This window comes from Cladophialophora psammophila (assembly GCF_000585535.1).
Source record: "Cladophialophora psammophila CBS 110553 chromosome Unknown aczJe-supercont1.1, whole genome shotgun sequence".
NCBI lineage: Eukaryota > Fungi > Ascomycota > Eurotiomycetes > Chaetothyriales > Herpotrichiellaceae > Cladophialophora > Cladophialophora psammophila.
In genome coordinates, this window is record NW_006912922.1 from 2,942,719 (window position 1) to 2,969,440 (window position 26,722).

Below are 26,722 nucleotides of genomic sequence, written 5' to 3' on the forward strand. Positions count from 1 at the left end.
AAGCCGCCCTATCTCATTTCTGTAAGTGGCACCTCGATTTTCCCCTTATGCTTGCTTGCCGGCTTGTACTGGGTACCTGGAACTCTTGGACTTTGAATGCGGATTGAGAGTATCTTCTCATTGACAACCTACGTCCAGTGACATTTCGTACACCAATGAGCAATTGCAATAAATCACGTGCGCCGACAGCTGAAATCTCAGACAAGGGACAAGGCAGAACCGGACCATGTCGATTCGGCATTATTATAGTCACTCGAGCTAGCCAGGGGTGAGAAGGGGCGGCGTCACTCCAGACAGGAAGAGGGGTCCAGCTGGCCATGAATTTGCCATTCCCAGGCAAGATTTCCACACCACGATTTAATTCGAGACGAGTACTCAAACTTCCTTAAATATCAGCTCGCACTTCCCTCCGACTGGAACGAGAAGAAAATGATCCTTTGTTGCCATGGACTCCTCCGTGGTCGACGGGGCAGGCACACACTCGAACCGCCGCGCCAGATGTGCTGTGATCAGTTTCAACTCCATCATTGCCAGATTCTTCCCCAGGCATGCTCTCGTTCCCTTCGAAAACGGCATGAAGAGCTCCTTCATCTCATACGAGATATTCTTGGGGTCCACCCACCTCTCGGGCGCGAAGCGTTCCGGGTCTGGGAAAACTGCCGGATCACGGTGCGTCGTATAGCATTGCATAGACACAATTGTCTGGTAAGGATCAGCGCCAATCACTCATATCCCCGCTGTTCCTTACCTTTCCAGGAATAAAAAAGCCGTTCAGCTCTTTGCCGCCCGCGGGTGTCTCTCTGGGGAGACTCGCAGGTGCCGCTGGATGCAGCCGAAGAGCTTCGTTGATTACTGCTTCAAGCACAGAAAGGTCCTGAATTTGTTGGAAGGTGGGCGAGCCGTCAGTGTGAGCCAGCAGTTCCTCCCGCAATCGCTTCTGCCAGATTTGGCTACGGGAAAGCTCCCAGAACAAGAACGTCAGAGTGGTGCTTGTGGTGTCTCCATGCGATCAGCGACACTTTTTGCTGGACTCATGTGCGTGGCGGCGGCCTACCTGTACCGGCAAAGATGAGATTGCCAATCTCGAGTGATGTTTCTTTATCACTCAGTTGGTTATCCCCAGTCTCGGCTTTGGCTGAAAGGATCTTTGTCAAAAGATCTCGGCGTCCTGAACTCCGTCCATGTTGGTCAACATAGCGGCGGAAAGCCTGTTCTCCATACTATGGGAGAGAGGTGAGCGGCATGGCCTTTGGTATATTACCGTTGATGAAGAATATGGTACTCACATCTGCTAGTCTCTGCATTGCGCCCAGAAAATATCGAACGGAAGGCAAAGGAATCCATAGGATCAGTCGTGCGAGCCAGGGGTTGTTCCATTGCAGATCGGCCAAGATAAAAAACATTTCAATGTCACTCAAAAATTGAGGGGTCACACCTGACTCGAGCCCGCCAAACGACTGGCCTAGAAAGAGTTCTCCTGAAGGTAGGTCAGGCATGCTAGGGAATCAATGGTGTTTCTCATACCGACGACGTCAAAGGCTGTCAGCCTGAACCAGTTGAGCATATCTATGGGAGTACCTGCATTTCTCTGCAGTACATCCAGCAAAGTCTCTATCTGTTTCTGTATGAGAGGCTCGCATTCCTGCAGATTTGATTGGGAAAAGGCGTGGCTGAGCAGCCTCCTCCGTTGACTGTGCTGAATCTTGTCTCTCATACTGAAAACCCCGTTCTGAAATCCGCTCGAAAGTCGTGTCAGCAATCGGATTTATCAGAATGAGGGACTGTGTCGCCGAGAGAATGACACAATTTGGAAATCAACTTACTGGCGGCATGGTCATTGACTCGTAGACGGGAGCTTTCATGAAGCTCGTCCCTTGGCCGTAGATTTCTCTTACATTCGAGATGTCGGCCAAGGAGATTTCGTCGGGTCCAATCAACACTGTCGAGCCGTAGCGCTGATGCAACCGGTTGATGGTGGATGTGCGGTTGCCTGCCAGGTCAACGAATCTCAGCCACAATGGCGTCAATCGTGCCACAAAGGGCCCAGGTATCTTGCACAAAGGCGAGAAGAACAAGGCGTACACCACCTGGGACGAGGTTAGCCTTTCGAGAGGTTATTCTGAGGTAATTGAACAATTACCTTCGACACAAGCCACCCTGCCATCAGCACAACTCCGAGCGCCGTCAATTTACTCAGAGAGAAGCCCATTTCCTCTAGCTATGCCCTGCGCTAGCAGCCAGTGAAGTTTCTCTTGTACAAGACTGGGAGGGAAGTAGTAAGGACAAATACAACTTTCTTTCAACACCCAAGAGCAAAAAAATGGCAATGCCAGTAGCTAAAATTGCACAGCTAGCAATTATAGCAATGTATTCGATTCTCTTCCAACAAAGACACTCCATCTTTACTCCACGGCTACCGCTGGTGCCGAGAAAACGTATAATCAACCCCGAAGTCCCACGTCTGTCCATACTGGGGCAGATCCGAAGAGCTGGTGGATCAAATGACTATGCCAAAGAAGGTATCGACCGTTTTGACCTCGGGCCGGACGAAGTAACCATCGTTCAACTAGGTTCTCTGAACAGCAGATACCACCTTGTTCTCAGATGAATTTGCGACTCTCTCGCCGTGCAAGTGGCGTACAGTACCAGGCTTGGCTTTTCCTGCTGAGTCGGCACGAGAGGATCTGAATGCTATCACCGCCCATTCAACTTTCAACGACCAGAGCAATATTATCATAGTTCTACCTACGTTGCTCAATTCTGGGAGAATCCTGGATGCCCGTTGAATTTTACCCCATCTCGCCAAATTCCTCTGATATTAAGCAGATCGGTTATGTCGACCGAGGGATTCCCTTCAACAAGCAGTAAATCTGCCTTTAACCCAGCAGCTATTCTTCCTCTGTCTGACCATCCGAAACGATCGGCGGTCACGCTTGTGGTGGCTCTCAATACCTCAATGGGTGACAACCCAGCCTTGTTCACCAGTAAATACATTTCAATGTGTAGATTGGCTCCAAACACTAGACCTGGAGCTCCTGCTGCCGCGTCCGAGCCACTGAATTGACAGAGTTAGCATCCGATGTGGCGAATGAGACTGGGTCTTACCAGATAATGTCAACCCCAGCCGCTTTCAATTGTCGCACGCTATCAATGGCGTATTCCCATTTCGCTCCTGGCGACTTCATATGCAAGCAGTCATGAATCAACTGTACGTCTTCGGTCGAGACCCTACTTTTGACCCGTTCGTCTTCCGAAAAGGATTTGAGAATCTCCTTCGACTCACAGGTCAGAGACCCTGCGGCCACTAGTGTCGGATTGACCCAGGCATTGTTACGCTTGTACAGGTCAATGACCTCCGGGGTGATGGGCTCATCGAAGAATGTGTGCGCGAGGCCGTCCACGCCTGCCCTTAATACTTCTAAGGTGTCCTTGAGCGACAAGGCATGAGCGACGACTTTAAGTCCGCGCTCGTGTGCCGCGCGGACTATTGCCGCTTGTACTGCCTCTCGCGGCTGGACAATCAGACCTTTTTTAATCCCGATAGCCCTGCCAGCTTCGTGCATCAACTTGATGTAATCGGAACCATTGCGAATGGCCGTCTCAATGAAAGGTTCAGCGTCGTCCTCCGTCGCCACGTTTGGCCAATCGTCGTAAGTAGCAAACTGAAAATATCAGCCCTGGCACGGAACCTCTCAGAACCATTGATTCCACCCACCTCATTGTTACTCAACCTCTTTTCGACCCACGCAGGCCATCCGCCTTCGATGGTCGCGGAAAAATGGCAGCTCTTGATATCCGGGAAATCCTTTCTTTCCTTTGCCCATTGCTTCTGTTGGACCGCGTTGTCATGTAAATTGTGCATGTCCATTAAAGTGGTGATTCCAAATCGAAATGCTTGCTCCGAGAGCCTGGATTCTCGATACGGATGACTGTGCGCATCGATCAGGCCTGGGAGTAAGGTGTGGCCCGGTTTTGAAAAGATTAGAAGACCAGACTTTTCGATGTCTTGTTGGACTTGCTTGATGATGCCATCTTCGACGAGGACGCTGCTATCCTCGTGTATATTCTCGCCGTCAAACAGGCGCACGTTTTTAATGATGAAGGAGTTCATGATGAAGACAGTCGCCGGAATATTTCGACTCTTGGAGTACTGAAATTACTTCCTGGACATAAACTTATGTTGTTCTGTAATTGCCAACAATTCGAGACATTGGTTTGGTGAGTAGACTGTTGTTGCTGCTACTGTCGAGAGGGAGGCTTACCACGGAAAGGTGTATTGCCCACCTATCGACACCCTTCATAACGTGCAACCGAATTTCTCGGACCGGCCTTGGATACCTCCTATTCCGAAGTTTGCCTCCCCTACAAATCCGAGCCCGAGCTCCACCTGGGGCAAGGCTTTGAACCGAAAAGCGAGGAGAAGTCATCCGAATCAACATCAAGATGACTTTGTCCCGTCGAAGAAGTTACTACTCTGCGATAGAATAATCTTCGAAGGAATAACTCACATCGAATCAAACATGGGATCAATCACCGACAAGGACAGCACAAAGCATAGCGTCGAAGTACAAATGTCTCCAAGACCAAGTCCCATTGGTCTCGCGCATATCGTTCTCCGCTCCACGCCAACCAGCTATCGCAAAATGGTCACATTCTACCAGGAATTGCTCAACGGCGAGATCATCCTGGAAGAGAAGACGTTCGCGTTCCTCCGCTACGACTACGAACACCACCGCGTCGGCATCCTCATGACACCCGAGACACAAGCCAAAGATGGCTCCGACGTTGCTGGTCTCGAGCACGTTTCTTTCACGTTTGCAACTTTGACGGCCATGGCGAGGGTGTACCAGCATCTCAAAAGCCTGGGCCATGAGCCGTATTGGGCGGTCAACCACGGGATGACGAGCAGCATGTACTACCGCGATCCCGAGCGCAACAAGGTCGAAATCCAGATTGAAAATTTTGACACGCCAGCGGAAGCGGATGCGTTTGTCAGGGGCCCCTTGTTCAGGGAGAACCCTGTCGGGACGGATATTGATCCACCGGCGTGGGCAGAGAGGATTTTGAGCAAGATGACCCCGGACGGGGAGGAGGGGCTTTCGGGGGAGGAAATCAGGGATATCAAGGTGAGAAAAGAGATTGGGCCGAGACACGAGATCCCTTGGGTTGCGCTTGCACCGTGATTAACTCTGCAGACGAGAAATGAATATACTTCAAGTTCAGTACTCAACTTCTTTTCAACGCCAAGGTAATCGAAGATAGAAACATTGAATCGTCATGAGACCATAAAAAGAACATTCATTCTAGAAAAAGCCTCTGCTTCGTGTTTGATGGCCGTATTGCAAACACCCAGGCTTTCTCCTGAGTAGGATTCCGCATCTCGTCTCATTCGGCAGCAACTACCATTTTGTTCTCAATCGCACCGATGCCCTCGATCTCGATTTTGACCACATCTCCATCCTTGAGCCAATTCCGAGGCTGCAAAAAAGCAGCCACGCCGCTAGAGCATAAATTAGTAATGCACGCATCTTCAGACGCGGACGGCGCTTACTTGGGTGTGCCTGTCATGATGACAGTCCCTTTCCTAAGCGTCATCCCCTGGCTCAGATGCTCGATCAGTCTCGCGATGCCGAAGATCAAATCGTCCGTCTTGCAATCCTGTCTCAAATCGCCATTGACCCAGGTCTTCAACTTCAAACTTTCAGGCTTGGGGATAGCTGTCCGAGAGGCAATAACCGGACCGATAGGACCGAAATTGTCAAAGGATTTGGCATAGCCATGCTGGGAGCCTGACATCTTAGGCCACTGCCAATATCGAGCAGACACGTCGTTGCCAACGGTGTACCCTAGGACGTAGTCGAACGGGTCTTCACCAGATCTAAGGTTCTTCACGTCTTTGCCGATGACCACGGACAGTTCGCCTTCGTAGTCGAGTTCCTTTGCGATAGCGCCGACGTGGATGTCTTGAAAAGGGCCAGCAAGGGTGTCTAACCTGCGTTAGATTTCTGTGCAAGCAAGTCAATCCTTCCAAGGGAAAAGGAATCGTAATACCCGCAAATTTGGTAAACACCACCGGGTACTCGGGGATGGGCAGCTGAACACAGCTTGTTAGTTTTGGTGAGGATCATTCGAAATTATGGATGCTACCTTTGCTTCCTCCGCATGAACTTTATAGTTTAGTCCAATTCCGATGATAATTGGCACTGAAGTCACAGGGCAAAGAACCTATAATATATCAGCTGGTCATTGATGTCATTGATGGAGGTCGTTTTACTTTTGCGATCTCAACATTTTTGCCGGTCAGGGCAAACTCGCCGTCAAAGGCATCAGAGATGTCATATGTAGGAACGGACTGGCCTACAAGCTCTTTCTGCCACTCTGTTCCAGCTTCGCCGTAGTGGATATTACCTCTTGGGTCTTCGAAACGGACAAGTCGAGAAAATTTGGCCATGTGTCTAGTGAGCAACAATTTGGTTGACGAGATGACACTGGATTCGAAACTGTAGACCGGACGCGTTCTTACAAGTATAGCACGCCATCCTCCTTCGCCCGAGAGTAATCGTGATCTCAAAACACTCTTTTGGACAAGCTTGGGATGATACTCGCCTCGGATGTGTCTGGTCCGAGCTGGTGCTCACCCCGGATATGGCCACCAATGGCTTCGGCCCGGACTCCTGTGATCTAGAAGCACTTCGGGTTTCCCTTCCCTTTCGACGTGTCGGAAGGATGTGATCATACCGATATGAGCGAGCCGTTGTTCTGTGCCCAGTCACATGCAGATGGCTTCGCGAGATTGATGTTGGCGTCCCAAAGGCTCCAAAGTATATACAGGCTGCGATTACGCCAAGCGAACACGGCGTGCTGAAGAACTGTATCCAAGATCAGATCAGTCCGTTTCTGTCGTTTGTACAATGGGTTCTTTGGACGAGTTCCGCGTGCTCATCATTGGGGGCGGCACTTGCGGGCTAGCTATCGCACAAGGGTTGCAAAAGGTAGGTATTGCTTTCGATGTCGAAATTAGGCGTTTTGAGAAGATCGAAAAGAGCTGAAGACTGACAGTGAGACTTTAGGAAAACATCTCTTACACAATCTTCGAGCGGGACTCTGCGGATGATTACTGGAATAAAACACGAGACTGGGGTAAGCACACCTCCTGCGAGGTCTATAAAGCAGGCTTGACACCAAGAAACAGGCATGCTGTTGCACTGGGGAAAGGACTTCCTGATGAGAATGCTTCCGGAAGACTTGAAAGAGAGATTTAAAGAAACCCTCGTTGATCCTGCGTATGACGGAACAGAGGGGATTCCTATCCCGCACGTTCATGGGGAGACCGGAGAGGTCATGGCTAGAATAGCAATGCCAGGAATGGTTCGCGTGTCGAGGAAAAAACTGCGTGAATTTTTGACGTCAAAGCAAGATCTCAACATATCGGTGAATTCCGCAAGCCCGAAGAGAGTGGCAATGTTGGCTGATGGTGTGAAATAGTTCGCAAAGAAACTTGTCTCGGTGGAATCGACAGGCGCGAGCGTGACGGCGATATTCGATGACGGCTCCAGAGAAAAAGGCAGCTTCATGGTAGGCTGCGATGGCTCAAGGTCGAAGGTTCGAGAATATCTGGTCGGGCCAGAAGCCGCAAAACCATATGATACAGGCATGACTATCATCAACCACGCTGCTTCTGGTTTCACACCAGAATCGGCTCGCCTTCTCCGAAAATATCATCCAATTGGAACGTGTTTTTATGACCCCGAAGTGTCCGGTATCTTTCTCTTGACAAGTGTGTCTCTGGTTCCCGATTCGCGATCATCCACTGACAACTACAGTACTTGATGGCTCCAATGCTGAAAAGCCAGAAACGTGGAGTTTCCAAATCCATCATGCGTGGTGGGGAGCTCCGAACGCGGCTGATTTGAAAGACCCAAGAGGACGACTAAAATTCTTCAAGGAAAGAAGTTCCAGGATCTGTGAACCGTTTTCAACTGCGGCTGCTGCTCTTCCAGATGATGCTGTGCTACCTGCAGATCCTGGTCAACAATGGTCTCCGACCCTCTGGGACAATCATAAGGGAACCGTCACAATTGCAGGAGATGCCGCGCATTCAATGCTTCCCAGTGAGTAAGAAGCTAAGCGCGGGACGATTAGTTAAACTGACGCAGTACAGACCGGGGCCAGGGCTTGAATAATGCAATGCAAGATGCTGCCGAAATTGTGGATGCAGTCAAGTTGGCCGTTTCTGGGACATCTCCGCTGGCAGATGCAGTGACCGCGTATGAGGATGGGATGCGACCAAGGGGCGCCAGAGACGTTGCGTTATCGTTGGAAACTGCATCCAAGCTCTATGTCTCGGAACTTCGAGAGAGTCCCATGTTCAAGGTGGGCTTGCAAAAAATGGACGTAGATGGAGTAAAGGTGGTCGCAGTTCCAAATGCGGTCCAGCTTATAGATTGAGTGGATGTGTCTGTTCCGTGATTTAAGAATGAATATAAAGCCAACGGACATCTAAAGCCCAGAAGTGTGTTGTTGTTGTTGTTGTTGTTGTTGTTGTTGTTGTTGTTGTTGTTGTTGTTGTTGTTGTTGTTTGACCGTCTTTCTCGGCAACCTGTTTTTTTTCTGCTTGGGGCTTGGGACGTTAGACACATTCAGCCACACCATTTTTGAGCTGAGAAGTAGTAGACAACACATTGTCGGTGTCGCAGCTATCGGGGTTGCAGATATTAATATTCGATTCTTAGATTTTGTTGTCGAGTGGAAGACTCAGATTGATGTTAGCATGACAATATGTCAACCCGAACTCTCGTCTTCTGCGGGATCCAACTGTGTTACCCAAGCGCAACACTTCGAATTTTAGTAGGAGAGGGTCCTCGATATGGGGGTGGGTTTGCTGGTCGGCTGGCGTGAGTGTCCATTATCTGACGTCCAAATGTTGCAATGTCCCGTGTGAAAGGGAAGCTCAGCTTGGAGCCAGTGATGAAATCCATCTGTCCAAAATAGCCCGCTGCCACATCTAGTAGTGCAAGATCTGTCCGAACGGACTCCAGCCTCGGAGACTGGATGATGTATATGAATAAGTTTATAAAGGCGTGCATGGGATAGTGCAGCATAAATCTGTATCGCCATGAGTACAGAGTCGCCGTGTTAGTGAACTAGATTTATCTTACGCGTGAGTATTTGCTCCATTTATTTCGAAGTTTCTGGCCATGATGATGATATTTCGGGCGGCTCTCGCCGTTTCTTCCGAGCTTTGAGCAATCTGAGCCTCTATTCTGGCGCGAATATTCGTATTCGAGTCGTATTGAATTCTGTTGGTGATCCAGGGGTATGAAAGTGGGGCGTGGATCACCATCACAAGGTCATAGTATGAGCTTTGTATCAGAATTTTCTCCAAGGAGCTCGCGTTTTGGGAGACTTCGAATTGCTTGAGATGATCCTTGGGCCGCATTGCGACCGGAATGGAATTTTTCCATCTCCGAATCTCATTATCGAACTCGGCCACAATACCCAAGAACTTCCCGGGTTGATTGTCCAGCCTTTTCGCCGACATCAGCTTTTTACAGATTCGGCTCGAGATCTGGCAGCTTTCAACGATGTATTTCATAATGATGGGGTCGATCGTACTCCTGGAGTGGGCCACCGCAGGAATGTCGCAGCTAATGTCGTCGTCGTCAATGACCTGCAGAGCTGTCAGTCGATCTGTAACCGGATAACGACATTGCGGGAGCCTGGGTACGTACGGAAGATCGCCCTGTCCTCCGCGCAATGTTCTTTTCACAGCAATATACTGCCCAGAAAAGCCAACTTCGCTGTAATGTCTCAGAGTCCAGTGGCAATTCTGGGAGCAGGATTTTCTTGTGCAACCCAAGGGACTGTGATAGGAAGATAGCATTCGCAATCAGACCAGATCCCAAGGCAGGGCTTCCTAGCCCTTCTGCGAATAGTGCCTGATTTGGTCAAATCATTTGATAGCGTCATTGGGGTTGCTCGTGTGGATCACTAACCATAGCCAACAATGCTCGAACAGCTCGCAGAGAGGGGCTTCTCAGCAGCAGTTCACTGTGGACGGAGAGTGCATTGGAAAAATAACCCCAGGCTTCTTCTTGAATACTGGTGAAATTGGCTGCGTGGTTCTCACAGTGATGTAGGCGGCAGCCAGAGGCATACACTGCATTACGAAGAGCATACCATGCAGGATCGTCGTTGCTTTGTCGATTCTCAACATGACCACGCAAATGCAATTCAAACTCCGGCCGATAGACAACCTCGAATATTGAATCCACAGATCTCTCGAAATATGCTATAGCTAGTCAGTATGGATGCTCTAAAAGTGGCCTTTTAGAGTCAGGGTTCTGCATCACCATATGAGTATTTCCATGCCAGTTCAGGCTCAGGCTCAGAAGTGCGCAGCGTTGGCTCGTTACGCTCCAATCTCAGTTGCTTTGCCCAAGCCGCAGTCAAATCTGCAGCTATGCTTGCAAATTCATCCACCCCAGCACGCTGTTGTATCCATGCGAGACCCGGAGGCGAGCACACAGACAGCCAGCCCCCAGGACCTAGGCAAATTACTTGACGTGCTGATACCCTGCGGGCTAGACTCACCGTAACTTTCTGGAATGATCTGTCATTGTATCAGCCGCTGAAATGCTTGGTAGGTCATTATGTCTGCCATCCTACACTTTGCGACTCCTCTGAATTGCGGGATGACTTTGGGCTCTCGTAGCAAAGTGCACCTGTCGCTTGGAGATTCAAGGTTTCTCGTCGTTCATGCGCGGCATTGTCGGCTACGAATTGGTCGTTCTCATAGGCGTCAAACGACATGAAAGCATCCAAGTCCAACATGTCTGTTGCCAAGACTTCACTCGATCCGAACAGTCTGGAATCGTGACCAAGAGCATCTGGTTCTTCATCAATCATGACGGCCTCCGAGAGATCGAAGTGGGAATCAAAGTTGCTGTGATCAGAAGGTTGAAATGTTGATTGAGGATGCTGCAAAGTGTCGAGTTGCAGCACGCGTTCCATGGTAGTTTTGCCCTTGCTGATTTGGACGATTTGGCAACAATACCATGTCGTTGATGACTTGGTGCTGCTCGTGCTCTGGCTTTTGAAGTAGTCGACTGGCCAGCTCAGATCTTGCCGTTTAGACTTTGCTTCGTCAGTTGCTGCTCTGACTCGTCACTCAGCAGTAGCATAGAGGCCTTGTGATTGCGTACACTTGGGCCATGGCGATGTCTTCCAACGCTTCAATGCAGACCGGGTGGAAATTGTGGGAAGGTTTTAGTCGTAACGTGGGCTCGCCTCGCGAGAGATGGAAGGGGGGAGGAGGCCACTAGGTCCTAGGCGGAGGTGGGGGAAGTTTCCAGCCTAACTCGTATTTCCCCCCCCCTGGAACATGGTTTGTCGCACTGCACTAAGCCCCGCGATTCCAGGCTGGTGGGCTGGGAGCCCATGTGGATTCGGGCCCCAGGGTCAATCATTGGCAGCTCACTCAGTGCTCTTGCTTCAGGCAGGGTGCACGCGCTAATTATTAGTAGGCCAACTTGGCCAACTCAATTGGGCCAAAGGCTAAGCTCGCCTCCCAGAACTTCTACCCAGTACTGCTGCTTTTCCCGAGGTTCCTGCGTTTTCTTCCACTTCTTGATACTCGGTATCGATGCTCTTTTTAATTCCCTGCTCCTGAAAGTTGAACTGCCCTGCTCTCTTTGCGATCAGACACTGATCATAATGTCCTCGCGGTCGCCAAGGCTCAGGGTCGAAAGAGTGGCAACTGCTTGTCGCAACTGTCGCCAGAGGAAAGTCAGATGTAGACAGCCCTTCTCACACTCCCTTTGGGTGCGATAGTGACTTTTTGGACAGGCACCGGCGGTGAGCCTTGCAAGGATTGTGTGAGACTGAGGAAAGAATGCATCTATCCTCCGGTCCAACGGAGAAAACGCAAGGCTCAAGACGCAGACGAGCGCGCGCCTGACGAATATAGCGAGACGGTCTGGCAAGCTCAACATCCGAATAGCAGAATTGCAGACGACAATTCGAGTCCAACACAATCTTTCTTCAACGGTGCTTCCAGAGAACGTGTAGCAACATTTTCCGCATTCCAAGCCGAGAACGAGCCCACCACATCGGCTAATCGTCACTCGTGGGAGACGGTACACGCTCTCAGGTCTCCGATAAGTCGGGGGTTTCGTGAGACACGTAATGATTCTGAGTGCTTGCCCTCCCCTGAAGCTCGATCCGCAGCTCGCTCAAGAGAACTAGCCTCTGCGTTTGACGTTGCAGTTTCGCACAGTTCAACCCCCCACCCGAGTGACGACGAACTTTCCTGTGACGGCTCAGACTGGGAGTATCATGAGCCTTGGTCTTGGACGTCAATTTGCTCTGAGACGGGGTCAAAGTGGATATGGAGTGTTACTGGAAATCGTGACTTTGGGGCGGCGGCGAAGCGTTTCACAAAGGACATGGTCCGGCGGACGCCACATAAAAAATATGTGTCAGCCAGTGCGAGTTCGCCAGAAATAAGTGAAACAACCGCATGGGAGTATGTGAATGGTGAGTGGCTGTTTCATGTCTGATGCTCACAAGAGGCTGTGGTGACTCGTGCCTTTTCAGCCTTTTACGAGAATTGTTGGGAAGCCGACCTTGGACTTATCGACCGCACGGATTTGGAAGCCCTTCTAAAAGCTCAATACTACAATCAGCTATCAACCACTGGAGCTGCCTGGCTGGCCCTTCGAAACACTGTCTTTGCTGGTGGTTATCGGAGCTTACTCGCGAAAGACCCGAACGTTTCTTTCGCTTCGGCACAGGCGAAGGCAGGCCGCTTTTTCAAGACTGCGTTATCGGTGTTTACAAGGCTTGTATTGCCTCCTTCGAGTTTGATGGCGATTCGAGCCCTCACACTCATGGTATGCTGCGATACAACTGGGACAGGAGAGAAAGTGGTTTCATACTGACTCTTTGTAGGCATGTTATGTCGAAGGACTGGGCAACGCTCCTCTCAAGCATCTTTTGTGCTCCAATGCCGTCCATCTGGCTCAATCTAAGGGTCTTCATCGTCAGCCGGACAAAACATGGGGGCATTCTGAAAATGAAGTCCTGAAAAGAAACTGGCTTTGGTGGACGATTTATGCCCTCGAGAAACATCTTGCACTGTGTGGGAGCCGGCCGTCTGCCATTGATGACGACAATATCAGTGCTCAAATTCCCACAACAGTACCCAGCAGAAGCAACATTCACTCACCAACCCTCTCTATTGGCATCCGCTACTCCAAAATACACTCACAGATCTCCCGTCAGCTCTTGTCTTTCAAAGCTCTCTCGATGTCGACGAATGAACTCATCAGATGCGTGACTCACTTTCATGCTCAACTAAAACAATTGCTTGATGAAATGCCTGCCGAGTTCAAGATTGGTACGCTGGCTAGGCCACACCATTCGACTCGTCGCCTCATCCACATACTATATCTTCACTTCTCCATATATGGGAGTCTCATGGCGGTACATGCGCATTTCTTCTACCCTTGGATGACGTCCAGATTCGCCTCGGACGGCTCTGACGCTGCCCTCGAAGCACAGATAGCTTCCTCGTCTATCACTGTTGCTGAATCGGCCCGCAAGATAATCCTTGCCATTCGCCTTATCAACACAAATGTAACGACTCCGTCATGGCTGGCATTTTACTATCCGATCTACGCCGTTATAAACCTATTCATCTATGTTCTAAAATACCCAACCTTGTCAACCGCAACTGCCGACCTGGGGCTTCTGGATGTCTGTGCTGGACATTTCGGCTATATCGAATTCCTCACCTCATCGCAGGTGTCTATCTCTTTGCCGAGAGAAGCAGCAAATGTGGCCTCCAAGCTGGTCAAAGCGGCCAAGGCAAAAGAATCTGAACCTGCGTCTGTGCAAAGCACTGCCATCTTTGAGCAGCAAAGCAGTACTGCTCCTATGCTGCATCTGAACGTCGATACTCTCGAATTTGACAACGCACAATCTGGCTCGACAAATCTGGGCGATGTAAGTCACTATAGTTTCTCAACCATTCTCGAGACAAATACTAACATCTTCTGCTACCAGTTGGGAAATTATATGAGCCCAGACTCAGCCGGATGGAACTTGTTATCCTCATTCGACATGGTCAATTCGACAGTTCTAGGTTTCGAGACATTCACATGATAGTCGACAGCTCGACAATAACCCTCGACGCTTCGACCCGAAACTCGGCCACATCTACCTTTTTAAAATTCGAGCTCGGCAACTTGACTCCAATGCTTTGCACTCCCGAGCAATAATCAGGGCGACAAAGCCAATGGTGTTATCGTCCTCTCTTTGCGGGGCATTCCACCTGTCGAGCTGTATCAAGAGGTAAAGCAGTCCAAACACTAGCAAATTGAGCGTTCCGCATCGCCCAATAACATGGACCACATGGCCGAGAAATTTTTGAGTATCGATCGTCGACACGAGAACCGCCACGCCGCAAGGAGATGATCCTACGAGGTCTGCTGGCAGAAATACACCGTCCCGAAATGTGTAAAGACCTTTCGGGACATCTTGCGTTCTCATACGACGGAGAGGAAGTCGTGGAGCATCGCTCGGATTTTAGTGGATCCGAGCGAGGCTCCTGGCTCCGAATGGATGCTTCGGATGAGTTAGTTCTCGGCATGGAGGAAAAGGGGCTTGCTTTCGGCCCGAGGTGTTGCCAAGAACAAGTCAGGCAGGCTTGGGTCTTCGGCTCTCAATTCCTTTCTGGAAGTCCCGAGTAAGCTAATACGTTTCGATCCTTTCCTGTCAGAGATGAAGGCGCCTCCATATTAATAATAACGTGGCCACTCGCCCAGAAGAATCCCCCACTTTCGCTGCATTTGCATTAGCCTGCAAGATGCGCAGAATGCATCGATCATGAGAACCCCCCGGACCAGTGGCTGGTTTTGTATACTGACCCGGGATTGAACTAGCGTGCAAGGCTTCGTTCGGACGTCGATGATCCGTCCGAAATGTGAGCTGGGATAGTCGACGCGCTAGAGGAGGCTTTGATTTCTGGAAATGAAGAGATTCATCTTGCTGATGATCAGGTAGACTGTAGTTTTTCATCAGATGCCGTTGCTCGCATCCGCAGAAAGTACTTTCAAGCCCAACAGAATCGTGTACTTACCGACCCAGATCGCTACCACGGGCTTCAGATACGGATGGCGCCTATTCCAACCTACGTACCGCCTCCTGGTTTAAGGACCAAGCTAGACGATTTCCGAGAATATCTGAACGAGAAGTACAGTCAACAGCTAAGTAAGAGCTTCATCCTCCAGATCGTGGATTATTGAAGCCATAGGCTCAGCGGTGCTTACATCCGGGAAAGTCCTATTAACGTCTCTTGATTTCAGCTACCTACGCCGATCTACATGCATTTTCCACAAATCGACTGAACGACTTCTGGTTAACACTTTGGGACTTTGCAGGTATCAAAGAGTCAGCACATCCCGTCAAGGTAAAAGTTTAGATCCTGACTGACATTGTCAAGCTTGCTTACGACAAAATTAGGCTATAGATGATAATGCGGTCATCGATCGATTTCCATCCTTCTTTGAAGGCGCCAGATTGAACTTCAGTGAGAACATACTGGCAGGAAAGACTGACGGAGTGGCCGTCATCGACATGAACGAAAGCAACATTTCGCAACCGGAGCGATACTCATGGCAGGATTTGCGGGAATTGACGCAACAATATTCCGATGCATTAAAGTCCTCTGGCCTCAAGAAGGGAGAAGTTGTCGCACGTATATTTACACCTCTCGGTCATATTGTCTCAAATATCGGTACTGATTTGAGGCAGTTGTCGGATCAAATTGCATACGTTCACTTGCCTTGTTACTGGCAACAGCTGCAGTAGGAGGCATATTCAGCTCTTTTGCAACTGACATGGGGGAAAAGGTTCGCACTGTAGATTGCAGGCTCGGCAGATATTTACTGAGTTACTAATTAGGCCCTTGACGATCGACTTCGGTTACTAAAGCCGCGTTTACTCGTTGCAGAGTCTACATACTCCTACAAGGGGAAAAGGCACGATATCTCTGACAAACTTGACTCGTCGATCAAAAAACTTCAGCAGATAAATGAGTGTGAGGCGATCATTATTGGCCCATGCCAGAACCTTACATCGAAATGGTCTGAAGTCCGAAGAAGACTGGTTGATGAAGTCAGGATTCTGACATAGCCTTAGGTTCTCTTTCGACACCTTCCTTAAACGGGCAACCGGCAGAAAGTTGAAATTCAAGCAAGTCTCTTTCAACACACCATTTGTGGTCATGTTCTCTTCGGGAACCACAGGCACTCCAAAAGGAATAGTTCATTCACATGGAGTACGTGTTCAAGATTTGTGGCCATTAACCGGAGATTACAGCTGACTGGTTATAGGGACTCGTCATAAACGGCGTAAAAGAGTATCTTCTCCATAACAACCTTGGACCAGACGATTTGCATTATCAGTATACTAACGTAAGGAATTACGATTCTGTTGTCGAGACGCGTCTAACAATTTTCAGATCGGATGGACTCTGTGGAATATATCAATTGGCGCTTTGTTCGTCGGCGCCAGCTTGATTCTCTACGATGGCAGTCCATTCTACCCAAGTGCAGAGAAATTTCTGGAGGTCCTTTTCAAGAATAGGTTCGGCAGTCTCTTGTGCCTAGCGAGCATACGTGGCCATTACTTATAGGATTTAGAATCACTTCGTTTGGTGCTGGGCCACGGTATTATTCGGAGTTACAGAAACTGAAGGTCCAGCCAAGTAAGTCGCTCACGGATATCCTCAGGAGCTCATCTATCTCGATTATTAAGCTGTTTGGGTCCAGGAAAATACTGTCACCACCTTCACTCCATAATATCCACAGGGGCTGTTCTGACACCTCCTCTCGCGGAATGGCTCGCGGATGCTTTCGGCCCTGTTTGTCAGATCTCCATGTCTGGAGGGACCGAGCTCTGTGGTGCCTTTCTACACGGCACTCGCTCGTTACCTTCATATCCTGGAGAGATGGCAGTCAAGGCTCTCGGCATGGATGTTGTCGTTTTCTCTGCTGAAGGGAAGCCGCTCCAAGACGGAGAAAGCGGCGAGCTCGTCTGCCGAAAACCATTTCCGAACATGCCAGCCAAGTTCTGGAATGATCCTGAGCGCAAGCGATACTACAACTCATATTTTGCTATTTTCCACCGTAAGTTGAGTGCTGCTAGATATCTCAGAGAAGCACATATGGAAGACTCACATGAAATTTCTAGATGTGTGGACACACGGAGACTTCATTCAAGTCAATCGAGAGACGAAAGGTATTTACGTTCTTGGCAGAAGGTACGTTTGTTCACTATCCCAACATCCTCAATAGCCCATACAAAGCTGAGTGCATCTCAGCGACGGAGTGCTCAATCCATCAGGTGTGCGGTTTGGCAGTTCCGAGATTTACAACATCCTGGCGACACCGAAGTTCAATGGCCTTATAACGGATGCCATCGTGGTCGGTCAGCAACGTGTTGAACCGCCATTTGTTGACGCGGCGGAACGGGTCGTGCTCTTCATTAAGTGCACTCCGCATGTCAGCACTGGAACGCGGCATCCGCGACCAGAGGTAAAGTCGGCGATATGTGAGCAGATCGTCGCCAACTTAAGTCGGAGGCATGTCCCCGCTTTCATCTTCGAGACTGCGGAAGTACCGTACAACGCTAATGGGAAGAAGTTGGAGATCCAGGTCAAGGCGGTGCTGTGTAGAGGTAGACAAGCATTTTCCAGGTTGAAGCTGACTCAGGAGGAGTTGAGGCAAATCAAGTGGTTTGAAAGGTTCTATGAGATTGAAAAGATGGCCAAAGAGATGGAGAAAGGCGGTCCGCATTTATGAAAAGCACACAATTATGTACGGGCGAAAGGCAAACATGCTAGCCAGAACGACGTCTTCTTCGGCACCGTGTACGTCAACATATTGTTGCAATGTTACCCTCTTGTGAACTCAGTTCCGCCGTGAATAGACAATATCAGCCTTACCATATTTCTACTATGGCCAAGAAGGTCTGGCGGGCAAGACAAGGCTCGTCAAACCTCCAAACCCAGCTCTGCTGCCATCTTCGGTCTTGAACCAGCCCTCGATCGTAAACTCATCACCGTCTTTGATCCATGACATTGGCTTCCCGCCCACTTCTGGTAGCACGTGCTTCTGTGCGAGAGCCTCCAACAAACAGCCGTATGTCCCCAGACCCTCTTTCACTTCAGGCGCCGGGGACGATATAGTGCCACTGGCCACCAGATCGCCAGTGTTGATGCCGTGACCGGCAGAGGACTGATATGCTACCTGCTGAGGCATACTCCAGTACGACGAGGCATAATTGGATCGTACGATTTCTACACTCGCATTGACACCACCTACGTAGGCGTTAGCACTAAACGGGCGCCGGGGAAGCGATTCAGACTTACGCTTGACAGTGGCAGTGAACTCAATATCGTAGACACCGTGGTTTATTTCATCGGCAACAAGTGATGGATGGATATTTGTTCCGTTGGATGTGGGTGGTCCGGTTTTGCTGCTATCCAGAGCGTCGACTGTCACAACCCATGGAGAGATCGTCGTGATGAAGCCTTTAGAATGCAACGGTCCAAGGGGCGGCATCTCGTACTTTTGTATATCGCGCGCTGACCAGTCGTTGTGCAAGACATACCCAAAGATGTGATCTGCAGCAGTTTTGGCATCTACCGTGGTGCCGAAAGGGATAGGCTTAGAAATCAATGCTCCAAGCTCTATCTCGAAATCGAGCTGTTTGGTCGGCTGGAAGGTAGGTCTGTTATCCCCGTCATTGAGGTAGAAGCCACTAGGGCGAACTACGTTGGTGCCGGATGGCCGAATGGAAGAAATGCGACCATTGTAACCCATTGGGTACTCGGTGAAGGCTCGAGGAAGCTCAAGTCCCAGCGGATGCATTGACTGACAACCATTCAGTGACAAACGACACCAAAATTGGCAACCGGGCTCACATTTTGAGCATGAATAAGGGACGAAAAGGAATCGGTGTAGTCTGTAATTTTCATAGGCAGATGCATCTGAACATCCTTCGCGGCTACAAAAGCCTTTTCATTCAGTTCTGCGGTTGTGAAGAGTAACGAGTCCACCTTGGATAGGTTTTCAATAATGGTAGATCTGGCTCGCTTCCTATCCTCAGCAGGCAAGGCCGCAAACGAATTCAGAACAGGCTATTGTCGGTCAGCGATCGCGCTCTAGAACCACTATCGAGCAGTCATACCTCCAAGAAGATTTCTCCCCATGAGTTTGAAGTCTGTGGACTTGCACCAAATACTCCATAGTCCGCCAACACATGGAGCTCGATGACGAGATCTCCAATGGCGACGCCAGCCCGTGGTCGGGGCTAAACAGAAATGTTTGCGTCAGTATGGGCGGCAGGTCCAACAGAAATGGAGGAGCTAACCCCATGACCGATTCCTGGCAATGTGCTGAAAACACCAAAAGGAATGTTATATAGCCCGAAAGGGCTGTCCTTAGAAACCGATATTGGAAATGAAGTAGCAACCATGATACATGAGACAATTTCGTTCTGCTTTCGAAAAGCAGGAGGTATGGGTAGATTCGATTCGACCTGTGATTTGTATGGCATGCCAGAAGTAGACTTACTTCGGGCCGAGATGTAGAGAGCGGATAACTAGTCCTCGGCATGTGCCAGAGAGTTCGACGTTCGGACACTGCTCTTGACAGCCATCGGTCCTCCGACAAGATTTAGCGACCCTCCAGAGATGCAGACTCCGGCTGGAGGGTGAAGGTGGATCTGGAGACCTAGACTCGGGGTGTTGTGGGTACCCGGGGCACGAGTTCCAGCCTTGCGGTAGTAGTATATACATTAAGCCACGGGTGCACCACACGGAAGGTCGAGTCCAGCAGTCCCAGACCACCCTTGACCGGACGCCCAGAGGACACTCTATAAGGCTTGTAACCTTCTCCAACCAACAAAACTTTCTCAGTTCAATATGGGAAGCCCAGATAGCACTCACATCGAGGCTGCTGTTGTTCAGCGGCCCTCACAAAATTACTGGAATCGTCTCAAAACTCTGGTTTTGGTGGTGGTAGGCAAGACCCTGTCCAAAAAAAAAAAAATTTGATCACAGAATCTGCATTGACTCAGATCGCCAGGCCGTCGGCAGCATCTACTTCGGACAGTTGACCTTGTTGGTTGGCGGAGGTCTACTCGCTCGGAGCATTGCTGCTGTCGTTGGTGACCCCTCCCTCACAGCATGGCCTACGGCTGTCCTCGGAATCTTGGTCGCTGCCCTTGGTCCTCCTGCCGCCCAGATTGCCGACTTCTGGGGCAGGAAGTGGCTGTTGGTGGGCTTCACATCCTGTGGATGTATCGGTGCAATCATTGTGTCAAGAGCAAGCTCTATGGGAATGGCCATAGCGGGCTTTACGATTGGGGGCTTGTCTTGTGTTGCTCAGCCGCTCCTCCACGCGGTCGTATCAGAAGTGCTGCCACGGAAGTATCGATCTTGGGCTCAAGCCAGTGTGAACGTGTCGGTAGGCCTGGGTGCCATATACGGACTCCTCGCTGGAGGGGCTCTCACCGAGTCCAACCCTGAGGGATTTCGCATTTACTTTTACATCTCCGCCGGTATTTATGCGGCTTCTGCAACTGCATGTGCCCTCCTGTACAATCCGCCACAAAGAGAGACCCAAATTGCAAGTTTCCGGGCAAAATTACGGCAGCTTGACTGGGTCGGATACGCCATGGTCGCTTCCGGAGTATCTCTTCTTTGCACAGGCCTTTCCTGGGCTGAGAATCCATATCCATGGAAAAGCTCTCATGTGCTTGGTCCATTCCTGGTCGGAGTTGTCATCCTGCTGAGTCTCATCGTGTATGAGTGGAAGTTCAAGAAGGATGGCCTGTTTCATCACAGCTTGTTCATCGACCGCAACTTCGCTATCACACTGGTGTGCATATATGTTGAGGGCCACTGTGCCTTCGCAGCCAATTACTTTGTGCCATTTCAGCTCAGCACAGTGTACCCGTCGATGGGTTCTTTCCGAGTGGGACTCTGCTATGCTGTGTCCTATTTCGCATTCATCGTCTCCGCTCTGGCTGCCGGGCTGATTATCTGGAAGAAAAGATCGGTCCGATACCCCTCAATGACTGGATTCCTTGGGTTTCTCCTATTCTTTGCTCTTGCAGCCTCGTCAAAAGCAAGCACTCCTGAAGCCAACTTCTGGGGCTACATGATCTTTCTTGGAGGAGGCCTGGGGTTCCTTCTGACCACTCTCGTTGTTGCAGCACAATTCTCGACCCCACCAGAGCTCATCGCTATTACATCTGGTCTGGTGTTATCAGTCCGAAGCTTGGGAGCCTCGACAGGACTGGTGATCTACCAAGCCGTCTTCAGTGCCGGGATCTCGAAGAATCTAGTACCGAAGATCGCCGCAGCGACCTTACCCCTCGGACTCCCCGAGACATCATTAGTGTCATTGATCGGAGCCTTGACATCGGGCGATCCAGCTTCGTTATCAAAGGTACCGGAAGCAACTCCAGAAATTATCGCAGCAGCAGAAGTGGCACTGCGGAAGGCATATAGTCTTGCTTTCAGCCATGTTTGGGCTGCTGCGGCTTCATTCACATTCGTCGCTTTGGTTGGTGGGTGCCCCCGCCGTATGCTTTTGCACCGAACCGACAGGCTGACGAGAAACAGGCTCTGTATTCCTTCGGGAACCCAAGAGCGAGTTCACGGAATCCATTGACGCGCCTCTCGATATTGTCGAGGACAAACCAGAGAACAATGCGGTCGATTCCTCCTGTGCTGGCAAGACTAATTTGTAAGGGGATCTGACAGACAATTTTTCGGACTGAGAGAAGAAGTGCTGGCCAGCCCTGGCCAGCCTTAATTCGGGAGGTGCTCCGGGAGTGCTTAATGAGGCCACTGCTTGTAGCCTAGTGACTAGCCTTAGTTCAAGCTTAGGTTAAAGCGACCATCGCTCACACTCGAGGATCCAACCGTATTTAGGTAGCAAGCAGGTTTTCCTTCGCGAGTAATGGAAGTAGTGCTTGGTTCCAGGAAGCCTCCGGGTAACATGTACATCTATGCATGTACGGAGCAGGGAGCAGGGAGTGGCTACTGGGTACGAGGAGTTTTATTCCGCGTCGCCAGGTTTTGGCGAAGCTAGCGAGCGAGGCTAGATCCCCAGTTGCCGGCTCAAACATCCGGGCCCCATGCCTGCTTGCATGCATTCATGCGTGCAGCATGTGGGCAAGCAGGCATGGGTTCCGGGGGTTTTCTAGATTCTAGTCCAAGTTCAATCTCAATCTCAACTTCAGACATTGCCATTGGAATTCAGGGGACAGGTACGTATATAACGCTGAAAATTCGCTGATTTCGATCACTTGATGGATGTCTCCTAGGACAGGCCGGGAAGAAGTGCTGCATGCGGGGATTTGTTGTTCCGGTGTGCTCTATCTACGAATTGCGTTGCCCCTGTGCATATGATGCCAGCAAGAAGCCTTGGTATATGCCTGCCGATTTGCCTGCCGATTTTGCCTTTACGGGGAGCTGGCGGGCGTGTCTCGAGATCTTAGCTGGCGCACGCCGACGACACGGTACGTTTCGGCATGTCAGCGGCTACGGGGATCGAGGAATGGTGTGTCCCGAGTCTCGCTGGAGTTACCGGGGATGAGAACGGAGCGAGCGTGAGTTCATTGTGATATTCAGAGCGGGGGAGCGAGGTGCTCGGCCTTGGGCTGCCCAGGGTCAGACCCCTCAACATGTGGCGACGCATATCGCCCATCCGTCCGTCCATAAGTTTCAGCATGAAAGAGCGAATCTATCTCGATCCTGACAAGCAGACAGGATGACAGGGTTTCCAATTGCCAGGATGGTTCAACTCAGCCATACTGTAACAAGGCGAGGTGGCTGTGCTGTGATGGGCTGTGCTGGGCTGGTAGAGCGGTGGCAGAGTGAAAAAAAAAAAAAGTTGTCTAGTCACATGTCAAACCTAAATGGGCTGGTAGAGAGGGGGGTGTAGGACAGTTTACAGTGCTGGTAGTGTGCCATTCATTACAGATTGAGCAGAGTATCATGAATTCCATGGCTTTTGGCGCCGTCTACCTCTATTCTTGAGTGTTTTATTAGTTCTGTCCTGTTCCTCGATGCTACCGCTGTGCTAGGTGTTCGTAGCCCTAGCCGCTGCCCTTCTGGGTGGTGTTGGTGGTGGTGTTGTCTTGTCAGTATCAACCAGAACCGCGTTCTCGATTCCCGATCTGCTGGACAGGCCTCTGTGCGTTGTTGCACGTGCACGCCGAACCCTGAAGTGCTCTGTTACAATACAAGAGAGAGAGAGATAGGGCGTTCGCCTTCAGCGATATCGATCAATCGAGAACGAACCCCCACAGCAGAGGGGGGTTGAGGGAGAAGGATAAGCACTCTCTGCTTGAAGACACAATGGGTCCAGCCTCGATAAGTCAAATTGTTGCACGATCTCGATGCCTAGGGAAGAAAAGGTGGGGAGACTACTTCATCACTAACGGCGACAAGGGTCTGTTTGCTCGAAAAGATTATCGTCATGTCGTGCGAACATCATTCTCAGGGAAAAGAAACGGGTCCAGAACTCTCTCGCACAGCACTCCGGTCGTGAGTTCTGCGTGTGTGTTACCCGGGAGTATCTGTCTTGCTCTCCTAAAGAGCAAGAAAACCTTGCGTCATGACCCCAGGATAGTCGTCACAATCTCAAGGGCTTATACCCATTGTGATGACCTGAATCAGACATTAAGGGGCAACTGATCGGTGCAAGAAAGACGCTGATCCTGAAGTCCTCGGTCGGAGAGCAGGTGGCGAAATGAGGTCTAGCAAAGCTGTCCGTTGAACAATCCTTTTGACCCTCCTTCCATAGCGTGTGGCCAGCAGTTGAATTCGCAGGAACGGCTCGTGGGTTATCAGAGAGCGAGCGACCTTGGGGACTTTTCAAATATACAAGAGTCTCAGTTGCTCAGAATGAAGAGGTAAAATCTGCCACAATCTGCCCTCTAGGAGAGGCAACGACTTAAGAGCTGACGAGATGGAGATAGCGTTGTCAAGAGCGAACAAGCCCTAGTGAAGACAGTTTTGCTGCTTGGACATAAGCTTAGATCGTGCAAAGGGCAAGACATGGCCACACAAGGGCAGCTTCCCGAGACGGAATGGGTAAGAGGGCAACATTGGTTAGGGCAGCTGTAATTGGGGAGCAGTGAGAGCGCCCGAAGACTGCGTCGCAAAGTTGGACTCGAACAGGTATGATCAACGGGTTACAGATGAGAAGCTCTCTTTCCGTGGGGACAAGCCATCGACACCTACGGAAGGGATCATCACAACGTCGCCACGGGTCAAATCCGCTGGGAGTGCGCCTGAGATGGGGATAGCAACGACCCTCGACGGCGAAACGACTCTCGCGATGATGTCGACTCGCCGGTCCGAGACCCTCTGACTACATACTGCCGAGAAGGGCCCCTCCCCCCCCGTTTCCGCTCCCAGTGACACAGCGGACAAAGTGTCAAGACCGTCCAACGATGGGAGACAAAATACAATCCGACTCTCGATCTCGATCTCGATCTTGGTCTAGGGAGGCAAAAGAGACAGGACAGCCACTTGCACACAATGAAGGAGAGGAACATCTTCTTGAGGCCATGAGGTGAGTGTCGAATGTGTACTACCGTCTGCGATATGTGGAAGAGGTAATTAGGATGAGAAGTGGGACGTATCACGAAAACAAAGCATCAGCGCGAGTTTTGTCGCAGATGATGGAGGCGTCCTACCCTGACTGGGGCGAGGCGAAGTCGGTGACCTTGCCCCCTCCTGGACTCATCGAGTGGTCGCGTAGTGAGGTCAAAGGATGGCTCCCTTTGTCCCGTCGACATGTCCCACGGGCTGTAACGTCACACTGTGCTAAACATCCCTCCCTCTCTCTCTCTCTCTCTTTCTCTCTCTCTCTCTCTCTCTCTATTTTTTTTTTTAAAAAAAAAATCCAGATCCCTCAAAGGAGAGGGTGATCGGGGACGGATTCTGTCTATCGTCGATGGAAGAATACTAGGTAGATACAGCAATATCCCTCGCCCGCTGATATGATGGCAGAATCTTATCGAACAATCACAATTCAGCATCTCTGGTTTCACAATTCCCATGATGGAGCGGGAGGCGAGAATGGGGCTATGATGCCACCAGACCCGTCGATCAACAGCATGGCGACGGTGATGGGCAATTTGTGGAGAAAAGGGGGTCTGGAGACTGTTTTGTTTGTTGAAGGAGTCTGGCAATGTTCCATGACGTGCTTTTGCGGGAGAGAAGCAAAGAAGGTATGATGCAAGCGATCGACGAGGCTGTTACCCAACGCAGGGCTGTGGATGCAAGCCACCCATCCAGGCTGCACGAGAGGAGAAGACTGACTTTTTGTCAGCGCCCTCTGGTGCTCGTGCCATGCACAGTACTAGTCTTTGTCCTCCGTACACAGTTGCTGCTACCCACTGCCCCCACGTTCGCTGATTTCGCAGATTTGGGTGGGAAGTCTTGTATCCTATTGAGAACAGGCTCTCAAGTCACTTACTCTGAATGATCATACAGCCCCTGTTTCATCGGGCAACTATGGCATTCTCAATAGAATGATTTGTGTAAAGATGATTCTAGCACACCTGTTTAAGAAAACTTAATTAAATCGGCCCTACTGGCTCAGTTTCAGGATGGTCTACATGGAAGTAGAACCAGGTTTTGTAAAAGTTCATTTTCAGCTTGATATCGTAAGCTCTATATGTGGCCGTAGAGAGTAGTAGTGCGCCGCCCAATGTCGATGGTGCTTTTTTTAAAGGGAGAAATAACCCTGAGCTTGTTATTTTGGTGAATTTAGATGGAAGCTCAAACACCAAGAAGGACGCCTAGGAAAGCCGTGAAATGGAGATTGTCAGAGGTTTGGAGGTAGAGGCCTCTGTATAACTCGAATTTGTGAGCGTGGAGCAGGGTGTGTGACATGTCAGCCCCCGGACAATCACCCAAATTTCTCAGTCTGCTCAGTGACAGCAGCACCACTTCTGTGATTGTAAAGTTGTTTTGTAGTATAAGTTGACAGCTCGAACGCTCAGCTCAGGAAAAGCTGCAGGGAGGATTTAAAAGGATGATCGTGATGAGTTGCTGCTATGTGTGCTCTGCTTCGAGAGTCCGCCTTGGGCGTGGGCAGCGACACCGACTGGAGGACTTCGTCGGCGTGCTGACTGTGTTGCTGCATCCATTTGTTGTTTCGTGTGCATATGCATCATTCGAGAATATGAAGTCATTGCCGCGATAGGGTCAGACTCGTAGTTGAAACTCTGGTGAGGGCTGGTGAGGTATTCAACGGCGGAAGGCATGGTTGGTGATGGTATGGAAAGGTCTGAGAGCTTTCTGATACTTGTTGTGTGGAATCTGCAGAGTTCAACAACACAGAGTTGAGATTGCTCGAGGTCGAACAGATCGCTAAAATGTCCTGAAAATGTTGCTGGATCTGGGGGTAGAGGTGATAAAAAGGGGGGATTCTGGCAATATGGTTATATATTTCGCAAAGACTATTCAGCGCGCCAGGCTGAACCACCATTGGGGAAAAAAGAGAGAATAATGACCAACGAAATGGGGGCAAAGTCAAGGCCTGGAGGCGGAGGAATGGCGTATGGCATGACCAATAGGCGTTGTGAGACTTCTGGAGAGGTTATGCAGGTTGCCGTCAGT

General features: G+C 50.3%; 10 protein-coding genes across 10 annotated transcripts; 5 read left to right on the top strand and 5 right to left on the bottom strand.

The window, feature by feature from the left end:
* Window positions 1-375: 375 nt before the first annotated feature.
* On the bottom strand, window positions 376-2,209 carry A1O5_01026 (uncharacterized protein; the record flags this gene model as incomplete). The annotated part of the gene is made up of 7 exons (XM_007741645.1): window positions 376-702; window positions 749-999; window positions 1,055-1,220; window positions 1,287-1,477; window positions 1,525-1,729; window positions 1,824-2,087; window positions 2,141-2,209. The coding sequence occupies 7 exons, from the start codon at window positions 2,207-2,209 to the stop codon at window positions 376-378; spliced, it is 1,473 nt and encodes a 490-aa protein (XP_007739835.1).
* Window positions 2,210-2,754: 545 nt separating this feature from the next.
* Window positions 2,755-4,111, bottom strand: A1O5_01027 (uncharacterized protein; the record flags this gene model as incomplete). Its single annotated transcript, XM_007741646.1, has 3 exons — window positions 2,755-3,055; window positions 3,106-3,662; window positions 3,716-4,111. The coding sequence occupies 3 exons, from the start codon at window positions 4,109-4,111 to the stop codon at window positions 2,755-2,757; spliced, it is 1,254 nt and encodes a 417-aa protein (XP_007739836.1).
* A 409-nt stretch (window positions 4,112-4,520) lies between these two features.
* On the top strand, window positions 4,521-5,183 carry A1O5_01028 (uncharacterized protein; the record flags this gene model as incomplete). Its single annotated transcript, XM_007741647.1, has 1 exon — window positions 4,521-5,183. The coding sequence occupies one exon, from the start codon at window positions 4,521-4,523 to the stop codon at window positions 5,181-5,183; it is 663 nt and encodes a 220-aa protein (XP_007739837.1).
* Window positions 5,184-5,385: 202 nt separating this feature from the next.
* A1O5_01029 (uncharacterized protein) lies at window positions 5,386-6,451 on the bottom strand (the record flags this gene model as incomplete). Its single annotated transcript, XM_007741648.1, has 5 exons — window positions 5,386-5,500; window positions 5,552-5,987; window positions 6,052-6,094; window positions 6,148-6,225; window positions 6,275-6,451. 5 exons carry the CDS (start codon window positions 6,449-6,451, stop codon window positions 5,386-5,388), a joined length of 849 nt encoding a protein of 282 aa, XP_007739838.1.
* A 460-nt stretch (window positions 6,452-6,911) lies between these two features.
* On the top strand, window positions 6,912-8,448 carry A1O5_01030 (uncharacterized protein; the record flags this gene model as incomplete). Its single annotated transcript, XM_007741649.1, has 6 exons — window positions 6,912-6,992; window positions 7,071-7,140; window positions 7,193-7,431; window positions 7,486-7,777; window positions 7,824-8,111; window positions 8,162-8,448. 6 exons carry the CDS (start codon window positions 6,912-6,914, stop codon window positions 8,446-8,448), a joined length of 1,257 nt encoding a protein of 418 aa, XP_007739839.1.
* Window positions 8,449-8,819: 371 nt separating this feature from the next.
* Window positions 8,820-11,013, bottom strand: A1O5_01031 (uncharacterized protein; the record flags this gene model as incomplete). Its single annotated transcript, XM_007741650.1, has 7 exons — window positions 8,820-9,105; window positions 9,159-9,670; window positions 9,732-9,938; window positions 9,996-10,291; window positions 10,353-10,547; window positions 10,594-10,612; window positions 10,669-11,013. 7 exons carry the CDS (start codon window positions 11,011-11,013, stop codon window positions 8,820-8,822), a joined length of 1,860 nt encoding a protein of 619 aa, XP_007739840.1.
* A 1,433-nt stretch (window positions 11,014-12,446) lies between these two features.
* On the top strand, window positions 12,447-14,166 carry A1O5_01032 (uncharacterized protein; the record flags this gene model as incomplete). The annotated part of the gene is made up of 4 exons (XM_007741651.1): window positions 12,447-12,537; window positions 12,598-12,893; window positions 12,952-14,007; window positions 14,068-14,166. 4 exons carry the CDS (start codon window positions 12,447-12,449, stop codon window positions 14,164-14,166), a joined length of 1,542 nt encoding a protein of 513 aa, XP_007739841.1.
* A 1,010-nt stretch (window positions 14,167-15,176) lies between these two features.
* A1O5_01033 (acetoacetate-CoA ligase) lies at window positions 15,177-17,867 on the top strand (the record flags this gene model as incomplete). The annotated part of the gene is made up of 12 exons (XM_007741652.1): window positions 15,177-15,273; window positions 15,369-15,472; window positions 15,526-15,760; window positions 15,817-15,914; window positions 15,967-16,148; window positions 16,198-16,342; window positions 16,398-16,478; window positions 16,526-16,650; window positions 16,707-16,771; window positions 16,836-17,192; window positions 17,257-17,326; window positions 17,387-17,867. 12 exons carry the CDS (start codon window positions 15,177-15,179, stop codon window positions 17,865-17,867), a joined length of 2,040 nt encoding a protein of 679 aa, XP_007739842.1.
* Window positions 17,868-18,020: 153 nt separating this feature from the next.
* A1O5_01034 (uncharacterized protein) lies at window positions 18,021-19,545 on the bottom strand (the record flags this gene model as incomplete). The annotated part of the gene is made up of 5 exons (XM_007741653.1): window positions 18,021-18,385; window positions 18,437-18,941; window positions 18,983-19,207; window positions 19,258-19,380; window positions 19,441-19,545. The coding sequence occupies 5 exons, from the start codon at window positions 19,543-19,545 to the stop codon at window positions 18,021-18,023; spliced, it is 1,323 nt and encodes a 440-aa protein (XP_007739843.1).
* A 448-nt stretch (window positions 19,546-19,993) lies between these two features.
* On the top strand, window positions 19,994-21,828 carry A1O5_01035 (uncharacterized protein; the record flags this gene model as incomplete). The annotated part of the gene is made up of 3 exons (XM_007741654.1): window positions 19,994-20,089; window positions 20,157-21,645; window positions 21,701-21,828. 3 exons carry the CDS (start codon window positions 19,994-19,996, stop codon window positions 21,826-21,828), a joined length of 1,713 nt encoding a protein of 570 aa, XP_007739844.1.
* Between the last annotated feature and the right edge of the window lie 4,894 nt (window positions 21,829-26,722).